This window comes from Pieris rapae, chromosome 5 (assembly GCF_905147795.1).
Source record: "Pieris rapae chromosome 5, ilPieRapa1.1, whole genome shotgun sequence".
NCBI classification, from domain to species: Eukaryota; Metazoa; Arthropoda; class Insecta; order Lepidoptera; family Pieridae; genus Pieris; species Pieris rapae.
The window spans coordinates 9022386-9047091 of NC_059513.1; the positions used below are offsets into that span (position 1 = coordinate 9022386).

The 24706-nt window shown below is 33.9% G+C and overlaps 3 protein-coding genes across 13 annotated transcripts in view; 2 read left to right on the forward strand and 1 right to left on the reverse strand.

Moving 5' to 3' along the window:
* The window catches only part of LOC111003511 (probable phospholipid-transporting ATPase IM), a 43287-nt gene extending 38419 nt beyond the window's left edge, over positions 1–4868 (forward strand). For all 6 annotated transcript variants that reach the window (XM_045628201.1, XM_045628203.1, XM_045628202.1 and 3 more), the window contains 7 exons: positions 68–202; positions 523–674; positions 1311–1534; positions 2037–2262; positions 2664–2767; positions 3357–3530; positions 3750–4868. In XM_045628201.1, the coding sequence (XP_045484157.1) occupies positions 68–202; positions 523–674; positions 1311–1534; positions 2037–2262; positions 2664–2767; positions 3357–3530; positions 3750–4142 (1408 nt within the window). In that variant the 3' untranslated portion in view covers positions 4143–4868. The remainder of the gene's footprint in view (positions 1–67; positions 203–522; positions 675–1310; positions 1535–2036; positions 2263–2663; positions 2768–3356; positions 3531–3749) is intronic.
* A 6097-nt stretch (positions 4869–10965) lies between these two features.
* LOC111003634 lies at positions 10966–13084 on the forward strand. 2 transcript variants are annotated; one of them, XM_045628258.1, is made up of 3 exons: positions 10966–12398; positions 12456–12457; positions 12531–12771. In XM_045628258.1, exons 1-3 carry the CDS (start codon positions 11347–11349, stop codon positions 12623–12625), a joined length of 1149 nt encoding a protein of 382 aa, XP_045484214.1. In that variant the 5' UTR covers positions 10966–11346; the 3' UTR covers positions 12626–12771. The 2 variants fall into 2 exon arrangements, with proteins under 2 accessions (XP_045484214.1, XP_022129954.2); XM_022274262.2 differs by lacking the exon at positions 12456–12457 and having other exon boundaries at positions 10967–12398; positions 12531–13084.
* A 240-nt stretch (positions 13085–13324) lies between these two features.
* Positions 13325–24706, reverse strand: part of LOC111003633 (unconventional myosin-IXAa) — a 38267-nt gene continuing 26885 nt past the window's right edge. For all 5 annotated transcript variants that reach the window (XM_022274261.2, XM_045628256.1, XM_022274260.2 and 2 more), the window contains 18 exons: positions 23916–24007; positions 23421–23492; positions 22934–23053; positions 22464–22638; positions 22123–22232; positions 21324–21478; positions 20083–20245; positions 19717–19848; positions 19041–19455; positions 18562–18831; positions 17984–18145; positions 17313–17414; positions 16917–17054; positions 16438–16620; positions 16184–16299; positions 15878–16019; positions 15378–15565; positions 13325–15213 (listed from right to left, as the gene is read on the reverse strand). In XM_022274261.2, the coding sequence (XP_022129953.2) occupies positions 15066–15213; positions 15378–15565; positions 15878–16019; positions 16184–16299; positions 16438–16620; positions 16917–17054; positions 17313–17414; positions 17984–18145; positions 18562–18831; positions 19041–19455; positions 19717–19848; positions 20083–20245; positions 21324–21478; positions 22123–22232; positions 22464–22638; positions 22934–23053; positions 23421–23492; positions 23916–24007 (2883 nt within the window). In that variant the 3' untranslated portion in view covers positions 13325–15065. The remainder of the gene's footprint in view (positions 15214–15377; positions 15566–15877; positions 16020–16183; positions 16300–16437; positions 16621–16916; positions 17055–17312; positions 17415–17983; positions 18146–18561; positions 18832–19040; positions 19456–19716; positions 19849–20082; positions 20246–21323; positions 21479–22122; positions 22233–22463; positions 22639–22933; positions 23054–23420; positions 23493–23915; positions 24008–24706) is intronic.

Here is a 24706-nt window from a genome sequence, read left to right on the forward strand (position 1 = left end):
ATATATATATAGATTTAATAAATTTAATAAAAAGATTAATTTATAAATTTGATGACTCTTATTTCAGCAACGAATACGCGTCCGGAGGCGGTCCGTACAGTGCGGATACGCACGAGCACAATAATGATGACTCAAATGGATTCGCGATCGTTATTAACGGACATTCCCTCGTTCACTGTTTACATCCCAAGTTGGAAGAAAAGTATGTCTGTTTATTGATTTTAAGTTTTATTTTAGAATATTAAAGTGAAGAAGCAATATAGTTAGCATTATTAGATATTGTTATTGTTTTATTTTAAAGATTATTTTCTTTAAATTTGAGTATTAACAAAAAAAAGTTTTTTTTTTGTTAATACTCAAATTTAAAATTTAAAATTTTCAAACATTTTGAATGAATACATTTTAATTTATATATAAGGTGTGCAGTCAATATTGTTAAGTCTTGTATAATTAATTAAATTTAATTATTTAAAAAAAAATATATATATATATATATATATATATATTAAAATATCTCTGAAGGTTTCTGGACGTAGTCCTTCAATGTCGGTCGGTGATCTGTTGCCGAGTGACGCCTCTGCAGAAGGCGATGGTCGTGGAACTTATCAAGAAGAGCAGAAAAGCTGTCACATTGGCCATAGGCGACGGTGCAAATGATGTATCCATGATCAAGGGTATGTTTATATCTTACAATAAGTACATAGTGATAGGTGTCTGTAAAATTAATTATTTGTAATGTAGGCCTCTGTTGGTACCCTGAATCAATAATTGTTTCGCTCAAAATCGAACCCTAGAACTCCGGACTACGGTAAATGTTATGCCACGGAAGTCAAACGATATAATCCTAAAAAGATCTTAAGTTATTGTAATAAAAATCATTTAGTCTTTTTGTTTTATTTGGCTATACTAACACTAAGCAAATTAATTGGTGAATACGTGTCTATAGGTCTGCGTGTGTAATTACACAGACAATTAAGTATAAAATAAATCAGTGGCGCTACAACCTCTTTAGGTCCTGGCCTCAGATTTCTGAATCTGTTTCATGATCATTTTTAAATCTAATAGGCAAGTAGGTGATCAGTCTCCAGTGCCTGACACACGTCGACTTTTTGGGTCTTAGACATGTTGGTTTCCTCACGATCTTTTCCTTTACTATCGATCGAATGTTAAATGCGCACATAGAAAGTCCATTGGTGCATAGCCCGGGATCGAACCTACGACCTCAGATATGAGATCGCACGCTAAAGCCACTAGACCAACACTGCTCCACAATTAAGAATATATGATAAATTATTTACAATAATTTACAGCGGCCCACATAGGCGTTGGCATATCGGGACAGGAAGGAATGCAAGCAGTGCTTGCGTCAGACTACTCCATAGCGCAGTTCCGTTTCCTCCAACGGCTCTTATTGGTCCATGGCAGATGGTCTTATTACAGAATGTGCAAGTTTCTACGGTACTTCTTCTACAAAAACTTTGCGTTTACCGTCTGCCACTTTTGGTTCGCGTTCTTTTGTGGATTCAGTGCACAGGTGAGATTTTTTAAAAGCCCTTTATCTCTTATTGTGTATATGTGTTGCTTGTCAGTCTTTCTGAAAATTATGAATGACTTTTGTCGTCGCCACTAAACTCTATACTCCATTAGAGAATATGTGCAGTTTCAAAGTATAAATAATTATTGAAACTAAGTTTGACTAGACTATACTTAGAGAAGATTATTTTTGTGACATGTGACAAAAAAAATTAGTGGCACGGCAGGTGCCAGTAAATTTTTTTACGCCTTATTAAATTAGGCTATTTAAAATACATGACTTTTAATTTTTATCGTTAAATTAAAAAAAACATAAGTAATACCTATCATATTTTTAATAAACTTATTTAAACATATAATGAGAAACATGATTTCTAATTCCAAAAACTTAGTTACAAATAACAGTTAACTGTGAACTATTTTTAGATTAGTGTTAATTCTGAACTTTATAGGTATTAATGTTAGGCTGCAGGAATACTAATAATGAAATAATATAATTTCAGACGGTGTTCGACGAAATGTTCATATCAGTATACAACTTGTTCTACACGTCACTTCCGGTGTTAGCGTTGGGCGTGTTCGAGCAGGACGTGTCTGACGTGACCTCTCTTCAATTCCCGAAGCTTTACGCTCCGGGGCACACGAGTGAGCTTTTCAACAAGACGGAGTTTATCAAATCCACTTTGCACGGCTGTTTCACTTCGCTCGTGCTGTTTCTTATACCGTATGGTGAGTGTGTTTTATTTGTGAATAGATCATTATTTCAATAATTCAATTGATATATCTAATTAAATAAAAATTTTGGTTTGGAACGGACTCAGAATAATATTTCGAATAATATTTGTTCTGTTCTCAACAATACTTCCTGTAATCGACATTATGTTTTTGTGTTAAGATTTGTTCAAAATAATATATTTTATATACACTAACCAATATAAACTCAAAAAAAAACTACTTTTATATGCATTTGTTGCGCTCTTAAACAAGACTGCTATGGTTACATTAATACAAAGCACATATAAAATATGAATATTTCTCTATCTCTATATTTATTTTTCTTTAATTTAACAATAAATGGAATTATTACTTAATAGGAAATATTAGGTTTTAAAACTTCAAACTTGTTTCAGGTACTTATAAAGACGGATTGGCTCCAGATGGCAAAATACTATCGGATCATATGCTCCTGGGAAGTGTCGTAGCCACCATATTAATTATTGACAATACTACACAAGTAAGTTTCTTCAATCTCTATTGAAATTCGGTCATTTCAAAATTATTATTAAAATACAATAAATATGACATTACACATTTTACACACATACACATCATAGAAAGAAAAAACACATAAATTAAAGAAACAGATATATGCAAAACAGAAAAGACTAACTTATAAAACAATTGAATAAGAGATTATAAAAATTTTAAGGTCAAAGAGAAAAGATTTAGATTATTTTATTATTTATAGCTGACCTGGCAAACGTCGTCTTGCCAAACTACTACCTTTAACTCAGCGCCATCTGTTAGAATTGTATCAAATAATAAACAAATGTTAATGTTATCGTAATTTTAGTAAGGATGCCTATTTTTTTGAAAATGAAATATAGCCTATGTCACTCAGGAATGATGTAGCTTTCCAACAGTGAAAGAATTTTTCAAATCTGCCAAGTAGTTTCGGAGCCTATTCAATTCATACAAACAAACAAAAAATCAAACCTTTCCTCTTTATAATATTAGTATAGATTTCTCTGTGCTCACTTTCTACTTTCTCTATAGTTTAATACAGGTACATTAGTATTTCTAATATTTTATTTGTTTTTCAGATAGCTTTAGACACGACGTATTGGACGATGTTCAACCACGTGACGATTTGGGGGTCACTGGTGTCCTACTTTGTCCTCGACTACTTCTACAACTACGTCATAAGAGGGCCTTACGTAGGGTCTCTCACGGTGGCTCTCACTCAGGCCACTTTCTGGTTCACCGCTGTACTTACTGTGAGTACAATTGATCTTAAACGAACAGTACCTTCCTATTTAATATTTTGTCTTGTGGTTGTTATAAAATATTAATAAATATCTCTAGTGAAAGATATGATTGTCTATGATAAAAGTGATACTTAATAATAAATCAATTGTTATATTTTCATGTGGTTAACTTAATGTGTAGTACTCGAGTAGTTAAAGAAAATATTAAGGTCGTATACTTCTTCGCAGATGATGATCCTCATGGTGCCGGTGGTGTCGTGGCGCCTGGCGTGGTCCCGCCGCCGGCCCACTCTGGCCGAGCGCCTCCGAGCAAGGACCCGCTGGCGCCGCTCGGCCGCCGCCCCCGCTCCGCGCACGCCCTCCGCCCGCCGCGCTCGCCGCTCCGTCCGCTCGGGCTACGCCTTCGCCCACCAGGAGGGCTTCGGTCGGCTCATCACCTCCGGCAAGATCATGCGCCGCATCCCCCACGCCGACGCGGCCCTCTCGGCGCTGGCCTCTCTCCCGGGCAAGTTCCACGCCCGGCCCCCGAGTCCGGCCCCCTCGCCCCCCTCGCCCTCCTCGCCCCCCACTCCACCCTCGCCCCGCGCGCCCAAGCAGGACCTCGACTCGGTGGACTTATGAGAGGCCCGGCCGGCCTTCGATCTCCCCTCCGCAGCCGTCGCGCGCGATGTTTGTAAATAGACCGAGTTACAAACCGTCATTTTTTTAATAGACGGCATAATGTCGTCGAAACTCGTATTGTGATAATGTTAATAGTTAATGCGTATATTATTGCCTATAAATTATATTTGTTGATCGAGAGTATATATTGATAGATATTTATCGTACGTACTAAGATTACTCTTTTATATCGAAAGGTAGTTCTCCCGTTTCCTCGACCGTAGTTCCGTCGACGGTCGACGTCGAATAAATTCGAATTTTAGTTTTGTCCATACTTTATTGTTTCTCCTTATGATTAGGCCCACTCGCTAAGTCCATCGGTTAGGTTTTTAGTTGATCACTCCACTGAGCTTGAATGTTTTGGAAGCTTTTAATTATGATTATTGTCGTCTGTGTCTGGATCTTAGTAAAATGTGCATTTAAAATATCATCAATGTAGTGTGTAGTTAAAGTAGATACACATGAAGAGCGGTTGCGATGTGTGTGCGTATACTTCTGCTGTGCTATGAGAAAACTATTTAAATAAAACGTCAGTATTTAAAACATAATTTACGTGATGTGATATTGACATTTTTTATTGCATTTTTGCGTCTATGTTATGAACATTCATGTGTCATTTTAACTACACGCATATATGATCGATATTTGCTTTGGTATCAATCTTTTTAATAAAAGTTACTCTCCTAACATGTCTTTTATTTATCATTATTAGTTGTCTACTTTCAGAACTTGCTGTCAATATGCAATTATGCATATAGACATGTTAATTTCTTTACATCGGAATACTCTGCCACATTTCAATTATACAAGGTTTATTATTATAACCTAGTATAATTGAGATATATATATATAATATATAATAGAAAACTAAGGTTTTCTGTAAAGTTCATACGAATAATTTAAAAAAAAAATTAAGAAAATTCTGATTAAAATTGTATTTTGTGTTACTTGGATAATGTCATTTATTGCAAGAAATGGGCAAGAGGCATACCTGATGTTAAATTCAAATTCAAATTCAAAATTTATTCATTCATGTAGGTAACAATGTACACTTATGAACGTCAAAAAAAGAAATATTATATGAATTTAATTTTACATTTACTGCCAGTTCTCAAATCAAGGGCGTAGAACGGAAGAGAAGAACTGGCAATAAACTCTCCGCCACTCTTTTTAATCGCCAAGTTTTTTTTTTACACAATGCTTGTAAGGAGCTGCAACCACTACACCATGTTCCATATGACATATTGAGTAATAAAGAATAAAAAATTAAAAAAAAATTAAAAACAAAGATTTGACCTCTATCAGCAGGAGGCATGGTGAAATAGGAGCACGCACTTACGTACTCGTGAGAACAACACGCAAAGACGTAGTATAAACAACTAATATCACCGCAAACACGAATTCAAGTACGACCAGTCACCACAAGTAGCACCCGTTCACGAGTATGACGCATGGCCAGCCATTGGCCCCCTCGCCATATTTTAGGGAGAGAGACAACCCGACGCATGGACGCCGCCACAAGCAATGACATTTGAGTGAGCATGACGATCCTTGAAATGTGCACTTGGCTACACAAGAAAATAGTAATAATACTAATTATACTGAAATAATTTGATACCACATGAATCACGGTTTGTTCCCACTTTACATTTAAAAAAAGTCGTAGATGTCGACGATCGCCCCATAGTCTGAAAATGCAGCCGAGAGATTCTGTCGCGTTACCTATTTATACTGAAGCAATTTATATCCAAGCACTATGATCGTTTAAGTATTCATTTATATTATAATAGGCCTTAGCAAGCAGTTTTACTTTAGTGTACGATTTAAATTTATTTATTGACAATATTTGTATCTCACTAGGGATTTTGTTGAAAAAACGTATGCAATTGCCTTGGAAAGAATTACTCGTTTTATGCAGCCTTGTGGTTGGTGCACTAATTTTGTCTTTATTACGAGTACTATAATTATGGAAGCTACTATTCTTTTTAAAGATATCTATATTTTTCCGCACATACAAAATATTCTCATAAATGTATTGACTTGCCAAAGTTAAAATATTTAATTCCTTAAACTTATTTCGGACTGACTCCCGTGGGGACAACCCACAGATCGCTCTTATAGCCCGTTTTTGCACTACAAATATCGAACTAATGTCGGCGGCATTACCCCACAAAATAACACCATATGACATGATACTATGAAAATAGCTGAAATAAACGAGCTTTGCTGTGTTCTCATCCGTAAGATCGCGTATCTTTTTCACTGCGAACGCTGCAGAACTTAGCCTATTCGAAAGACCTTCTATGTGTTGGCCCCACTGGAGTTTACTATCTAAGGTAATTCCCAAGAACACCGCACTATCAACAAAGTCTATTTCCTCGTCTTTAATTATTATTTGAGAAGGACTACTTTTTACATTTGTAGTTTCAAATTTAATACATTTTGTCTTCTTCTCGTTTAACTTAAGATTATTTGTACTAAACCAGTGAACCACACTGGAGATGGCACTATTTACATTCTCAAGTGATGGATTTCGTCGTTTCACTTTAAATAAAAGCGAAGTGTCATCAGCAAACAGTACTATCTCGTGAAGCTCCTTTACAAGAAATGGTAGGTCATTTATATAGACGAGGAATAAGAAGGGACCAAGTATGGAGCCCTGCGGTACGCCCATCGTAACAGACGATCCCTGTGATATAGCTCCATTTACATTTACTTTCTGAATTCTATCGCTCAGGTATGATTCCATAAGATTTAGCGCTTTTTTGCCAATGCCATAGTGTTGAAGTTTTTTGATAAGGATTTCGTGATGGACACAGTCAAAAGCCTTTGATAAATCGCAAAAAACTCCAATGGCATCATGAGAATTTTCCCAAGCATTTAAAATCTCGGAAATTAATTTAAGGCCAGCATCGGCTGTAGAGCGACCTCTTGTAAAACCATACTGCTGGCTATGCATAAGTTTATTATTATTAAAATGTATCAGTAATTGATCTAGAATAATTTTTTCAAAAATTTTACTCAATGCAGGCAGCACAGATATGGGTCTAAAATTTGTGGGGTCAGAAGTGCTGCCCGTTTTGAATAACGGTGTGATTTTACTGAACTTCATCTGGTCTGGAAAGACTCCACAATCTATACATTCATTAAATATTATAGCCAACTCTGAACTGATAGCATCGATTACTGATTGTACAATGAAAACAGATACACCCCAAAGATCTTTAGTTTTTTTAATTTTTAGCTGTTTAAATGTTTTTATAATATCATTGCAGCTAATGCGGCTAAATATAAACTCACGATTGCATACAGGAACATTCTGTTGCAATAATAAAAGGGCGGCTGATGGCGAAGAATTCAGAACGCTTGTTGTATCTAGTGGAATATTAGTAAAAAACTCTTCAAATGCAGAGGCTACTTCGAGGTCGGAACTAATTACTTTACCGTTTATGTTCATCTTATATTCAGAATCCTTTCTGGAGGTTCTTCCAGTCTCCTCGTTTATAATTTTCCAAGTAGCCTTTATCTTATCAGAGCTGTTGTTTATTTTATTACTTAAGTGGTTTGCCTTAGCGATTTTGCACTCTTGCCTAAATTTTTTTGAAAATGTCCTAACATGAGTTTTAAATTCTTCACTGTCATTATACTGTTTTTCATCATACAATTCATACAATTTTAGCCTTTTTTTGTGTAGTTCCGGAGGTGCCCAGTCACAAAAGGTAGGTTTCTCCGAGACCAAAAAAGTCTTTGGAGTGAACACATTTTTGAATTCATCAATAAATGATTCAAAGAATGTGTTATATAAGTTATTAGGGCATTGGTTACTACGCAAAAATGGCGTATTAAATATAATTTTTTTTCTAAATCTGTCTAACCGATCATATGTTACAGGTATTGTGCATATTGTCTTTTTTGGATCTTTACATTTAAGTATATTTTGAAATTCAAACAATTGACCAGAGTGGTCAGATGTAAGTTTGTTGATAATACAGGTGTTGAGAGGAACTATATTACTATAGATATTGTCAATACATGTTGCCGTGGTGGCTGTTACCCTAGTAGGTACAATAAAATTATTAATTAAATTATATGATTTAAACAGATTAAGCATACGTTTACTTGAATTACAGTTGTCAAGCAAATTTACATTAAAGTCTCCACTAACGACCAACTTTTTCTTGGATTTTTGCAATTTGTACAGAACTTGCTCTAATATTTTTTCTAAACTATCATATTGAGCTGAAGGAGGGCTATACAAACTAACAATGATAAATTGCTCCAGCTCCACACAGGATACTTCAATAAGGCGTTCCACAGAGAGGCTCACTAGTTAAGTACCTGAATGAAGTACCGCCCATCATACCTAACGGCACTCTCAATGCCCAAGGGCCCGCGAGTACTTCAGTAGTAATAGCTGGTTCCTCATAGAGGTGGTGCGTGGCAGATACAGAGCTTTAGAAAACGTTCACTTGTGGAACGGCGGACGTCGAGGCAGATCACGAAGTTCGACCCCTATCGCCTCGAGGTCCGCCGTTGATGATATTTAGATGCAAAGTCCTCTTGAAAACTCCGTGGTAAAACGGGTAAAAGAGTGACCCCACATCTGTCAGCAACGCTTATGGATCTAGGCGCTCTGGTCTGGTCGTCGACACTTCGTGATATATGTACAAAGAATATACATATAAATGTTATGGTTTATTGAAAGAACTAGTATAGCAAATGTTAATATAACGGTCCGTTGTTGTCTGGTAAGGGCAAAATAAAAAATGTTTTGTAAAAGCAAAGTTATTCTTGGTATTGCTGAAACAAGAAAACAGTAAATTAATAACAAGTAATTGCCAATTTTTGTGGAGTTAGTGATGTGACTAATGATGAGCTGATCATGTACAATTTTATATTGCGATGGCTAGCCACTACTGCTAAAAAGGGACAGTACGATTTAAATAAAAGTATTGATTATTAATTGAGTAACTCACCAGAAATTTTGAAAAAGTAGAAATCTTTTGGAACATGGTCCAATAAGTAAGGAAGGTGACGACTTTTTTATCTTTCCGATTTCTCTTAAGTGCTACAATGTTGTGCTCTTAATTACAATTTTTGCGCAAACCCGTGAACCATCGAATATTATTAACATAGAATGGAACTTTAATATAGGATATTTTTGTCGTTATTTTATATTCTAGAAGTCATAGACTGGGGATAATTTCTTACAATTGAGGATGTTGATGAAGCGATGAAACATTTTAGTAGTATTCTACATAGCTCTTTTCATTTATGTTTTCCTAGAAAGAATCGGAAGTTAACTAAACAAAGGGTATATTTTAGTAACAAAATTATCGCTAGATTAAGAACTAAAGCGCAGCTCCGTTGGTAGTGGAAATTTCTTAATGATAAAAAACCGTGTTTAGAATTTAAACGTCTTAGGTCAAACATTGAAAACGACATTCGCAAAGCTAACGTTAACTATTTTCATACCATCTCATTAAATTTAGTTAATAAACTTTCGCAATTTTTGCAATATATTAATAAGTCTTAGAAACCCAAAAGTCAAATATTCTGCAATTTTGAATAATGATGTTGAGTATTATGGTTGTGACACGGCAGAGGCATTCAGTATTTCTGGCAGATCACCCGCAACTAAATCCAGCAACGGCCAGTCGTAACCCAAAATCATACTCTATCATATATATCATGAGACTGTATGTTCCGGACAAATATTACCGCTGCCGGAAACATAACCTCTTTGATGTGCGTTCCGCTCGCACTGTCCAGCGTCAACAAGCTCCCATTCCGTGATTACTCTCGCTGCTTAATGGGTTTCTCTACTCTTCACCGGAGAGCGACCTATTTGGTGAACGTATGGGGATATTAAAGGTATAATTAATATTTTATACTTATATATCTTAGTTTTTTTAGTATTAGTTTAGCCAAGTATGGTCTGTAAGTGAATAAATAAATAAATAAAATTTTGTTTTGACACTAACTTACCCTCAATAACTAAGACCGCATGATCAGCCGTAGAGTGAGTTAGTTTCAATTCGTCGGTATCGACAATATTTACCGAACGACCAACTCGTTTATTATTCAACTCAAACTCAAAATTTACGCAATAATGAACCGTGTTTATGCAAGCAAAGTCTGGGTGGCCGGGGCGGTCCGCACCGGGTGTCATCTTTTCTGGGACCCGAGGTAGTACGCCACTGAATGTTAGGCGTGTACGCGTTTCCCTGCCTGTTCGCTATGACTTAAGCTAGCTATTCACAAATCATGAAGCTGCGTGAAGACGCCCTAACATATAGTGTATGTAGAAGAAACAATAGTAAATTTATACAAAAATTACAGTTCGTGTTGACAGTACCGCAATATTGGTAGCCTAGGCCCAAAGACGATCAATTGTATTATTAACTCAAATTTCTAAAGGGACTTGAAACAAACCACAATTATGATCCCATTTATTTGGTACATTTTCATTAAGTTCCTACATGCATTAAAAGCTTACTCATTCTTGGTAAATATGGTTTGGAGGAATGACAAAGTAAATGACTGTTCTAATCTAAGTATGTTCTTCGTAAAAAGGAAGTAACATTAATTGAAGTGAATTGTAGAGTGATAACATATTCCTTGGCTGCGTTTACCACAAAAAGTTACGCAAAATCGTTAATGCGTATGTAGAAAACTTTGATAGCGATATGGCTAGACAGACCCCCTAAACAATTGTCAATCCACTTGCTAATTGTCGTATTGACGTAAACGGGACTACAATTAACACATTATCAGAAATTGTATGATCTATGTAGTTTGTACTTTGTGGAGTGTGGACAATATTATTTTAAAAGAGAATTAACCTCTAAAGTAGTTTAATGTGAGCGATTAATTTTCATTAATTGAAAATAATATGGGTTTCCATTCATGAGTTTATGAATGTGTATAAAACACATACAATATTTAACAGTGAATTGAGAGTCCACATAAGGGACGTGCCGGTTAGAATTTAGAAGTCGGCATTGCTGCCAATAATAATTAATTTTCATTAATTGAAAATAATATGGGTTTCCATTCATGAGTTTATGAATGTGTATAAAACACATACAATATTTAACAGTGAATTGAGAGTCCACATAAGGGACGTGCCGGTTAGAATTTAGAAGTCGGCATTGCTGCCAATATGACTGATTGTTATAGAATTGTTCCGTGGTATAGTTCTAAGGAGTGGCTAGAAGTATACAATTGTTTGTACTCTACAACGTCCGATGTTGATTTTCCTAATGCCCTAGAATGGTTATTGATTTGGAAAGCAAGATGCCCCTCTTTGCCATCTGGAATAGAATCCACACTTTCTTTATTGGATGTATATGTTCAAGATACGAATGCAGTTGACAAAACAGATGATCAATTAATACGATTAGCTTATTCCTCTGCAATAATGAGATTTGTTAACCACATGTTTGACTCAGATGCTGCTAAAGGAAAAAGTTTATATCGTATAGCTGAAACTAGAGGAGTTCCAGATTGGATAGTAGATTTAAGACATGATACTGCACACAGTAATAATTTGCCTTCTCTTGAGTTATTAAGAGAAGCTACCTCAATCTGTTTGCAATGGCTTCATGATAATTATTGGCTATTACACAAAGAAATATTAAAGGATTATGTTGTAAATAAAAATAAAATGTTGACAACTGCCTTAGAAGAAAATGTTTCAACATTAATTAGTGTATGGACTATGTTAAGCTTTTTAGTTCATACTAACTCTGAAGTTAAAAATCTTGCAAATATTCCTTTAGATTTGCAACAGTCATTATTTAATGATATTCAGGATTTATTTGGAAGTGCAATAAATCTGTCTAATCTGAAAATGCCTGTGCGAACTCTCATTTCACAACTAGACACATTTTCTGGAAAGATGATAAATAACATAAATAAAGATCACTTAATAAGACTCCTTGTAGATGAAGAATCATTAGTTCTATCAACTAAAGTATACAGAGCTATGAGTACTAAAAAGAAAGGGCTTGATTCTGTTTATGTGAAATGTTTTGAAGTCTTCTTACAATTCTTAACATCTAATGATTTATTAGAAGATTTCACTTTAGAAGTTATAAAGATTACTGAAAGATATAAAACAAACAGGGCACAATCTAAACTTGCTGCAAAATGGGTTTCACAGATACTGAAGGCTTTGAGGAATACACAAATGTTTTTAGAACAGGCTGCCAAGTAAGATATTGCCCCTCATATACTTTTAAATTACTTTAAGGAAATAAGTTTTTAAAGAAGTAAATTCCAACAGTAATTAGCTTTGTTTTTCATAAATTGTAAAATATAACTCTTAATAGTATTTTTTTTCAGAAAAAATTTGGATGTTCAAAATAAGACCAAAAAGGAATTGCTGTCACTATTTCATCACTGGTTTCCTAATGCAAAATCATGTCCATTATTTTTAGATCTCAAGAAACCTGTCCCATTCAGCTTTACTGACATTAATTTAATTCAGCCTATCATAACAAATTACAATCCTAATTTGACATTGTTTATTTCGGATCTGTTACACTTAGTAAGGCCTAAACTGCCAAATCCTATTAAAAACAGGATATGTAAATTGGCACTGTTGATAGCATCCCCTCAGGGATTTAATGCCACATCAGAAAAAATATATACCCAAGAAGATTTTAATGTCCAAGTGGAAGATGTGAAATTAGATAATATAGTGTCAAACAATTCTGTGGAAGCCATCATATTAAATACTAGTGATCATGAAGTAGAATGTAAAGAATCTAGCATTTGGAAAAAGGCATCTGGAAATCATGCTTGGTCTTCATGTCCTATAGGTATGTTACCTTGGCAAATGGAAGAAAATGTGTCTAATGAAATGAATATAGATTAATAAATAACTAAAATTCACAGCAATTGTTTATTTTTCAATTTTTGTAGTATGTATATAGTATGTTTTGGTTACATTTATTATAATATTGACACATAACAAGAGGCTTAAAATAACTTGGGTATCATACATAACCATAATACAAGAAGTTATTAAAATGCTAAAACTTTACAGACATTTAAGAACAAAATACATGTGTGGTCTAATGACGTTTTGACAATTTAAATTTGTAAATGGCAATATCAAATTAATATCATTTAAAAAAAATATTATTAGCTTTAGATACAGTTAGTGTAATATAAAAATTTTAGGCACCAGAATGCAATAAGAGTTACATATATTGAAATGGTTAAGTAAAATGATTTCCTAAAGAAACTACTAGCGTTTACTCTACATCTATAACTGGCTAAGTAATACCTAACTACATATTTACAGTTTATCTACACACGTCTATAATGATAACGGATACACAAAGCTAAGATTTTTCTATATTGTAAGGGCAGATGCATTATCATGTTATTGAAATAGTAATAAATCCTTTAATCACCTTTAATCGTTAACTACATTTGACACAAATATTCTAAACATTATAGAGATAATATTTGCAGTTCAAATAAGAAAATATTGCTCTTTTTTTTTATTTGGCCCCAAGAAACAATTTGAATTTACCAATTTTACTCAATTCAATTTCTTGGATAGGCATTTTCAATTACTATACAAGATAGATTCAACTCAAAAATTAACAATGGAAAGTAACAGCAAAAAATCAGTGATTTTAAAGGCACAGAAATGATAATTACACAACCTTCATAAAATTTAACCATTTTCACCAACAATATTAAGAATTGCACTTGAAACAACCCACCAATATGCATTTTGTATGTTTAAAATAATCACTATCAATTAAAATTAAGAACACCTGTGAGATTCATTTGCAAATAGTAATTACAAATAATAGTAATAATAATATTGAGCTGTAACCTAATGCTACAGTAAGATTTCACAGAGATATTCGTTGTAAGTAAAAACTAGAAACTAATTATAAATGGATAATATTTGTGACTTAACAATAACATCAATAGCTTATTAATAGACAGTCTTTTAGATTAATGAAATTGAATAAATTACAGCAGTCCCTATGACTTGTCTTTAGAATAGACCTTTTTTAGAATTATAAGCAGGGCATTTGCAAAAGTATGCTAGATAATCGAAAACTGGTCAATAAAATGCACAATTTGGCTACAAATAGCATTTTAACATCACTACACTTTTATTAAAATAGGATATTTTACATGCGAGTACATAACAGTGTAAGACAAACATGAAACTTGAACAATCTAATATAAGAGCACTAACATTTAAATCACATTTAGACCAGATTTACATTTTATTTACAAAGAGAAAATATATCATAAAATATTACATTAGTGCAAAGGATAAAACACTTCAGTATAGGAAAATAATATTTCTTATACAAATTTTCTTGGATATATCTCTACATTCTAAATTCAGATTTTACTCTAAGCCTCAAATAAGCTCTTTCCTACTTAAGTACCGAAATAGTTTTGTAATAATTTGTTTCAGATTTGTAAATGCGATGGCTTATGTACTTTAGGGTACTGTCTGGCACCAAATAAATACAAAATGATATGTTGAAATTAAAAATTCGTTAAAGTTCGTTAACGTTTAAAAACTTAAATATGTAACCTAAATCTAGACAGAACTTGAAATGGGTTAATTTTTACCAATACTTGAACGATTAAAAAGGCTACAAGTAATAGTTATATGACTGATAACATGAGAATTGGCCACACTACACCTATACAAGATCCATAATATCATTAAGTTGTCTTAAGACAACAATTTTTTTTTTGCGGACCATCTTTACGATTTTATACCATATATGGTTACGTGAATCTTAATAGGTGCCACGAGCGTTCTAGCGTATACCTTCCAACACGTATACGTATGCAACATACCCACTCTTACGAGTGTTCAGATATTTAGACCATAATGGGATCATCAGATGACAGTTGTCTGTGTAATAAACGCTGCGAGCGTAAAGATGACGCCCCAGTACTAAGATCATCAGTACTACCGAACTCACCATCTTGTTCTGTAGTGGATAACATATCGTCGTCCGAAGTTGTTCTGCAAAAAATACGAAATTACTTAACCGCTTTATAAAAAGTAATCTGTTTCTTATTCGGGTCTTGAATTTTGTAACTGAATTCATCAGTTTTATAGATATCAATTTATAACTAGTTAATATAAAAGACGTATAGAGGTAAAACACTGTCAGTAAAAAAGCTTACCTATATATAAGCGCGGGCAAGTTAGTTGTGAGCGTGGCCTTTTCCTTTTCCATCTCATGAATATGTCCCTCCAGAATTTGTTCTTCGGGTCGCGGAGCTTCGCTTCGAGCGCGGATATGCGTGAGCCTATCTGTGGCTGTTGCACATGCCTTATCCAGCGTCTCTATATCGGCGAGGGTACCTCGTGTCTGTAATAATATTAAGAACATTATAGGGCGAATATAAAAATCGGTGGAATAAACTATTTACTAAAGAATTTTCCGGATTTTCCCAATAACAACACAAACATAATCTTTGGCTCAGACTATATCATTAAAATAGGTTCTCTTTGACAATAACCTTATTTTATAAGATATCTGTAATCTTGTATATGATTGGTTCCGAGGTATTTACAATAACTTCTGTATCTTTAATTGATTTTAAATAATGTATTCTCAGATATTTTCTAGGACTGAACATTTTACAGTAGGATCCTGTTATTACATAGTGTAAATACTGACATTGCTCATCTTGTCGAAAAGTATGGCTTCGAGACAGGCCGTCTGACGCGCGATGTCATGAAGCGAGTCCTGCGCGGGTTGGATCTTGTGCGTACGTAGTATGCACGGCGCGAACACTATAGCGAGCGCATTCGCTCCCATTCTGCAGTAATTAGAATATTATTAAAAAATTTGTTTTCATATATTATATCCTTGATTAATGTTGAAATCAAAATGTATCTATGATACAATTTACATTAATAAAATCAGGGCAATGAGAGATGTATATTTTTTATTTAATCAAAGAATAATGAAATTAGTGGTTACCTATTATGTTCTTCTCTGAGGGCGACTCTTGCGAGATGAAAAATTAATCTCTCCACGACATCGTAGTTGATTTTCGGTAGTTTCTTTAGAAGTGTGAATATACTCGATACTCGTTCCTGTAAAATAACGTTTTATCTGTTCAACATGCCTCTTTGAAAATCTAACCTTTGGATTTTTATATTTTTTTTTACCTTTGGATTATATATATTTATAAAATCATAATTATGTAATTAAAAAAAATAGATTTCGCCTACCTGAGGATCAGACATCTGTGCGGCAAGTATAAGGTCGTCATAGAGGTCGAAAGTCAGCAATGGTTCCGGTAGTTCCCGGAAGAAGCTCTTAAGTACGGAAGCGCGTACGTGAACTGCGTACGCGTCTAAACGTTCTACGCTCTCTTCGGGTTGTTCGTCTAAAAGACGTCGAAGTTCGCGGACCTGAAATATAAATTTACATACAACGCTTATAAAATACAATTATATCATTTGTTTTGGGTTTTATATTATCTTTTAATGTGGATTACTTTCTGACTGTCCATTAATATGTAACTAACGAATAAATGTTTAATTCAGAATTGTTTCTTCTTAGGTCTATTTAGGGTGGGTAAAAACTTGTGCAAAAAACAAAAAGGCGACCAGAATATTATAAATAAATAATTTATATTAATCTAAGTTGAAAAATTAGACTGGAAAATTTTACTTATTTTATTTTATGAGAATGATTTTCTTATTACCTTAGAACTCAATCCACTTTTCCTGTAAAGCCCTTCAGTGTACAATCCGATCATCTCTATGGACGTGATAAGTCTATCTACTACTATAGGAATGTTGCCTTCGCCTGTTGGCAACTCTGATAATGGCACACCGAATACCTGGAAAAAAAATTGACCATAAATCTGTAATCCATAAAATAATGGATTTTCAAAGCAACCATTGATTATATATCTAAGCCCTGTTATATAGAATTATGTAAATAAAATTATACGTATTTTTTATAAAACATTGGTCAAACTGGCAGGAGGCTTATCTAAGTGATACCGCCGCCCATGGACACTATATGCCAGAGGGCTCGCGATTGCGTTGCCGGCCTTTTATACGTTATTATAGATGAAAATATTTTCGATACATACCTTCCCCCTCTTAAGTCCCATTTGTTCCCTGCCTCCCGCATCAACAGCGCCTACTATGGACGCTGAAGGAGTCACTGTGTCGGCTCTACATCGTGTGGATACCTATTTAATACAATTTATTAAATTTTGTAGAGTGATATCGCATACGTCAAAATGTCGAACGCATAGATTTCTATACATTAGAGATGGTTTTCTACACAAATAATATTCAAATAGTGTGTTCGTTTTATGCGATTATTTTTAATAATTAAATACAAAAGTGTCTTGTACCTGTTTTTTTATTTTTATTTTAAACGACTTTCTACTAAAGTCGATGCATTATAGCTTGCGTCATAAACCATATTTATCTGTCTATCTCGCTCACACTTAGTTGTTATGAAGAAGTGTAGTGTTGTGCGTGAGGTGAATATCGACAACGGTTAGAAAATAAATTCTCCATTGTGCGTTAATACTAAAATGAGTGTCATAATAAAAAACCTTATAAAAAATCAACAACCCTTACTGGTATCGACCAATCAGGAGTCAGAGTGCGTGCGCAAGTAGCTAAGTATAGTTAACCGGCGTGCATTGCGGTTAAAATGCGTCGACTTTAACCACTTAATAAGTTTTTGAAAAATATAAGTTATTTAACGGTTACGAATATGGAAATTTAACTTGCAGGTCAGACTTACCTTCATAAAACACTTCTTATGTGACGCCAGCTTGCATGTTTGGCAAATCAAAGACCGCTCCAAGGGCCACATGAAGAAGGTCTTGCAGATCTCACACTCGGTGGGAATGTTAATCATCGACAGGATGAATGTATGACCCATGTATTGTATTGGATCGTCAACCTGTAAGCGCAAAGCTAACTATAAGAAAAGGTAACTAAAGAGTATGTTATATAAGAACCATTTCTTATTAGATATAAGTTTTAATCAAAGACAATAGAAAAATTAACAAACAATTTTAAATTTGAGCTTCATTTCCTCCTAATATATTAAAATGATTTAGTCTCGTTTTTGATAATAGTTATACAGTGATGTTCATTTGTTTATGAAAAAATATTACTAATTAATAAACCATAGACAACTAACCACGCAATTGACTGTGTAATAAATACAATAGGTATATGTTTTCATATACAAGAGGTCAAAAACTTGAAGCACTAGACTCTAGTTCATAGCAGTCGCACAGTTTCAGCATCACAATGCTGAATTGTCATTCGACATACTGTCAGACAATTATCAGCACATACATACACACATACCTTTCGTTTCTTATCCTTTTTCCGCTTGGTCCTCGCTTTATCAGTTTCATGTTGGCTCATGAACTCATCCATGAACCCTCTGAAAGCGTTGACTCCCATTGTGATGGACAGAGTAGACCCTTCCCTTGCGCAAACGGTTTCCATAACGTGAAGGAAATTCCCAATAAGGTCTTTGTACTTGAGGGCCGAGCCACGTGTCTCTACCACGCTGTATGTGGCCACTAAATTGTCTTTGAACTCTCTCAGTGCGTGCTTAAATACCCTGTCGACCTGAAATAAAATTCGTGTACGTTGACGTATACGTATGAAACATACGATGATTTTATTATGATATATAAAATGGATCAATGAATTAAAAAAGTATTATTTCCATATTATTCCATATAAGTATTATACAAACGGATATGAAAGTTTTCGTAAATTATAAATTTTAGAATAAAGGGAAGAAAAGAAAGTTTTTTTTAAGTAACTAAACTTACCTCAGATTGCTTAGCATTCGGATTCTCAGAAGACTCCATTTGGTATATTTTCTTTGTTATGAAATTCTGCATCGCTTGCAATTCAGTGGCGTCCGAAATAATTTTGTCGGTTCTGTCCATAAACTCGGACGTGCCTGTCAAACTGAAGTTGGAGCTAACTTTCGAGTGTTCCATCAACAAATTGTACGGAGATTCCTTGAGGTTAATCCGTTTCCGGTTTTTATGCCTCCCTCGAGTTGCCCCCGTCACTGGGCTGGGGCAGGGCATTGTGATGACACCCTTATTCTGAATACATTTGGTGTGGTACAATTGTTTGCAATCAATACATCTCTGGCCCTGAGTGACGAACGCATCGATTGCTTGATGACAGTATACGCATTTGTCACCTTTAGCGAATCTCGTTCCTTTGCGAAATCTAATAAAAAATAAATCTTCCTTTATAAAAATAAACAATTAACGATGAAATTTAGTTTGATGACATACATATAAATTCAATAATCTCGAATTCAAAATTTACAAAAGCAAGAATGTAAATCTCTTTACATACTTATAACAAGTATAAAAATTAGTAATCAAAAATTAAATCACACAAATCAAAAATGTATATGTATCGAAAAGAAATATTTTTACAAAATAATCAAAATTTACAAAAAAAAAAATTTTTTTGTAAAATTACCTATGCCCCGCGATTCCAAACAGGCCATTAGCGGTGTGCCCAATGTAGTCCGCGACTCTTGGTTCCGGCGCCGGATCTGAGTTGCGCCGTCGCAGAGGGTCTCCCGCCACTACCGGTACTTCAGATGACGCTCTGAAATTGTTTGGAAATACATTATTATTAATATTTTTTTTAAATCGAAATCTTCTTAAATCATGAGAGTTAATGCAATAAATATGGAACATAACTATGAAAACATATTTATTAATTTAGTAACTAAGTGTCATTTTGTCGTCGCATAAATACATATCATAGTTCTAGTAAAGTTAAATTTCACCCTAATAATTGTGTAATTAGGTGGAGTAATCAAGAATAAAAATACATTACCGTTTAGCTTCGGGGCATGGCAACACCAGGGCAGCATCGGTCCTCGACAGTCGATCAGAATGTTCAGCCCGATCGAGTTTGTCCACGGCTCGTCTTGTTTCACGTCTCGCTGAACGTGCGGGCGGCGCCGGTGCTTCTACGGCTCGTACCAAGGACGCGCACGCTGTGTACGTACACATAACAACATATAAAGTCTTTGTTACTACTACTACACACTTAAATACAACTTCTTCAAATGTTATAAACATTAACAAATCATTATTGTAAAGATATACGTTGTTTTACGGGCACGCAAAGTTGATCGATTAAAAAGACAATAAGTATATACTCTTACCATAGAAATAAAACGCTAACTTAACAAACACAACGTGATAAACCATGGTTAATAATGTCACTGACAAACTCAAAGCATATATTAAAAGCTTTTCTTTCACATCAGAGGTATCCGTATTCTCTAGGAAAACCGACGAAAAGCACATCGCGGAATACAATAGATAAAAACATCGTGAACTGCAGTGCGAGGTGATTAACGAATGATCGGTGAACAAGAAAACAAACAAAAGTAGCAAACACATTAAGAACTAACGGTCATTAATGATAAAAATAAATTAAGCATTTTGTTTTTGTCGAATTTAAATATTCCTAGACGGATAATTATTGTTTACTATTTCGGTGTGTTGCTTCCGTGACAAAATATTACATGAGCAATTAACCAATTAACAATATTTTAAAAATAAAACACTGGCCTAAGACCAATAGTTTTTATATTTGTAATGTAAATTTCTGATAGTTTACCACATACTTTCCATAGATTTGATAGGCAGGATCATTACAATAATGAAGGCAGTTTACATTAAGATATTTGTAAATTACAACAGTACGTAAAAGTATTTTTGTGTATGGTTTTAAGTACAAATGATTGAAAACTTATATAAAAATTAAGTCTTAGTAAAATTATAGTAGTTAACATAGCATTCTATAATATTTACAATGTATATGAGTTTTTCTTTCTTTTTACGGAAATCTTTATTTGAAATAACTCACACACAAGCCCGTATTTAAAAAATTACACTTTTTTCAAGTTGTAAAGCACCGAAGTATCGATTCGGGCCTATTAAAAAAAATAATGAATCTGATGCGAAAATGTATATTCCCTAATAAATACATATACCCCATTGTTATATCACCTTAGCTGTGTACGTACACGAACATATATATATATTTGTATGAAAAATACTTACAGGTATCAAGGGGCGTGTCGTGTCGATCTTTAGAATCTCGCATGTCCCTCGAATCTCTTGGATCTCTTCTAACAGGTGGAAGGCTGTGTAGGGTCCTCGCCGGTTCCAAGGTTGTACTTGACAGACTTCGCTGGTATACTTGTGGTGATGTTCGCCTGATGAAAAGGTAAAGAAATCATAAATTTAAGGGTGTACGTTATAAACAGACAAGTCAATCCAGATTAGGCTAAATTGTAACATAATTGAGAGTTATAATTAAGAATCCAATCCCTAGAGACTAATATTAAAAAACCTTATATACAAATATATAATAATTAAAAACGTAAAATTAAATCTTAGCTTTTCTATCATAATAACATTCTAAGCTGCTGTCCCAAACACTGTCAATTTCTTAAAATAATTGTATGTAATTTTTATCTACAAGAACATTATGAGTGAATAGAATAAAACCAAATAAAAAATAGTCTAATTGCACTGATAGCTCATGACACATGAGTGATTTTATCACATCGTAAACACCATTGGGCAAAAAGAGACGAAATAGTACTTTAGATAAAATATTGCAATTAAATTAGACTTGTTAGTTATTGGCGTGGCTAATAAGCTTGGGGTCGATTTTTAGTAAATCATTTGTTTCGCTTCAAGACTACCTCCTTTTTATTTAGATACAGGAAATCCTAGTGCACCATTTTTAACTTAATATCCTGTTATATAATTTCTTCTTCAATTACACACGCTGTAATGCGTCTGGCCTATGCCCCATTGGGAACAACGAGTTTTCAAATTACTCAATAATTACCTTGAGCTAGTATTAGTGTCGGTGCTATCCGCCGGGCTCCAATCGCCAACTTGCCGTAGATATTCTTCACTGCTTGTCGCTAACGTTTCTGCCAATTCTCTTTCCCGTATCTGTATATCAATGACATTATAAAAAACTACACAATATTAGAAAATTTTTGATTGTAGAAAAATATAAAATAATTTCGATTTCTTTAAAATATCACTGGCAATAGATTAAATTACTGTCATTATAAATTAAAATGTATGGATTCCGAGGTCTCGACTTAGATTCTTAGTAAAATATCATCTTGTGATAGGCAAAATTAGGCCCTAAAATTATCATATTGTTTAATAACAAACCTTATTCTTCTCAGCCATAAGATAATTCTGGTCTATCCGCAGCCAGAGCAGCTCATTGGCAAGGACTTCTGGAGTGATCTTTTTGGGCCAGGCCACAATGCCCTGAGGATATTTGCTTTTGTTCGCATTCCAACTCTCCTCGGGTGAGGATTCACTTGTTTCTTTGTTTAATAAACTAAAAAAAAAACTCGTTACAATAATTTATACGTTCCATTTGAGCTGTTTTAATTACGATCATAAAAGTTTTAAATAAATTAATAAGTTACTTTTATCATTATATATGATATACAAAACTGACTGAGATAATGCAAGTGAGAAAATATTTTAAAATGCATCACATGTGTGACATTTCTGTGATTTCACATATAAAAAATTAAAAATTCATATAATAAATAAAATTCAAAAAAACTACTATAAAAACATCTGAATTTCATATTGCAGAAGTAGTAATTTATAATAAATATACATACTTTTGACTAGCCTGCTTCGATGGCACCTCTGTGATGTTCTGCGTCTTGGAGACTTTTCGTTTGTGATACGTCTTCTGAGTCGAACTCTCTAGCGATAGGCTCTCTCGCTTGTTTTCTAAGCTAAAACCGATATTTACTGGTATAAAACACTTTTACAAATAATTTTAAATCTTGAAGGTTATTCTATATTATATTATAATTTTAAAATTAAAAAAAATCGTAGATTAAAAGACGTTACGATACAGTGATATGAACGTCAAAAAAATAAATATATGCTTCTAATTGTACATTTACTGCGAGTTCTCATCAAGGGCGTAGAAAGGAAGAGAAGAACTGGCAATAAAGTCTCCTCCACTGTTTTTCTTTCGTTAGGGTTGTTTGGAAAATATTGCTTGAACTATGTCGAGTTTTTTATTTATATCATGTAAATTGCTATGTGCAAATGAAATTTAAATAAATTAATAATAAAATAATATTAATATTTTACCTGCCAAGAGGCAACGATTGTGTAGCTCGCAACTGTCTTGATTTTTCTGCTTCTTCTTGAATCAACATGTTTCTGTAAAAATAATGTTTACTTTAGCTTTTTGCTAGATGATGTTTTTCTCGCCAGATTTATGGCAATAGACGATACCAACGTGGACTAAATATACTTTGTTACCATAGCTACCATGGAAACATACGTAACCTTTTGACCAAGCATGATTAAAATCAGTTCTGTTCATTTGGCCGTTATTTGAAGACGGTTTAATACTTATATATAGTTAAATGTTCGCTATAACACAAAAAGAACAATGCCATTGCAACATGCACCCTACTATCTGTAGTCCACGTTTTATAACGAAAATTTATCTTGCAATATATATATTTTATATTACATTACAAAAAAAAATCTTATTTACATATTATTTTCCAAAATATTATTGTCTCTTTTAATCAAGGCTTAAATAAAATTTAACAGATAGAGACAAAAGATACTCACAACTGTATATCGATGATATTCTTAAGTTGCTCGATGCTCGGCTGCTTCGCCTTGGACAGTTCTGACTCCGACGCGAACGAGGCTCTCTCATGCTGATAACAACCGATTGTGTGCTTTACGACACTTTGTTTACGGTTCATAATGCAATGACACCACATCCAAGTTAGTTTGACAAACTTGCCAGTTAGTTACAAAAAAATATAAACAGGTACAAAGCATGGAACATGTTTCTGATTACTACGTTTTATTCAGGACTGGCTTTAAGTAACGACTGGGGGATATAAACATTTAGAAGCGAGAACTGTCTTATCGTATAGAATTATCTCTATCACACGCCTATATCTTTTTCTTATTAGAAATAGAGATAGCAACAATTTCGCGTAGATATGCATATTTTTTTAAATTAGGCCAAATATGATAAAAAATCGAGTTAATTAATTTACAAAGCTCGATGATCAAGCTGATCCCAATCTACGGAAATGAAAGTTCATCCAAGTTCTACCAAGTTTCTTTTCTTTCTTTTTTTTTTTCAAATTGTAACGTAAGCATATAAGTGTTCTCATGTAAGTGACTAATGTCTATGATGAGAATAAATGTCTTTAAACCTAAGCTCATTTGGAAGCTCGAATTCAGTGAATTAATCTGAAATTTACTGTAAGAAGGCCATATTCTAAAACATCAGTGTTAAATTTAGCTTCAAGTGCTGTCAAACAATACTTTTTTATATGAAGTTTGAGGTACTTAAGAAAAGATTGTGATTTGAATATGAATTGGAATAAAGAACTAAGGGT

What these genes read in the sequence shown, in the direction of transcription:
- LOC111003634 (XM_022274262.2), top strand. Translation starts at nt 11,347, where the DNA reads ATGACTGATTGTTATAGAATTGTTCCGTGGTATAGTTCTAAGGAGTGG. An exon ending in TTTTTAGAACAGGCTGCCAA is followed by an intron (nt 12,399 to 12,530) that starts GTAAGATATTGC and finishes ATTTTTTTTCAG; the next exon opens with AAAAAATTTGGATGTTCAAA.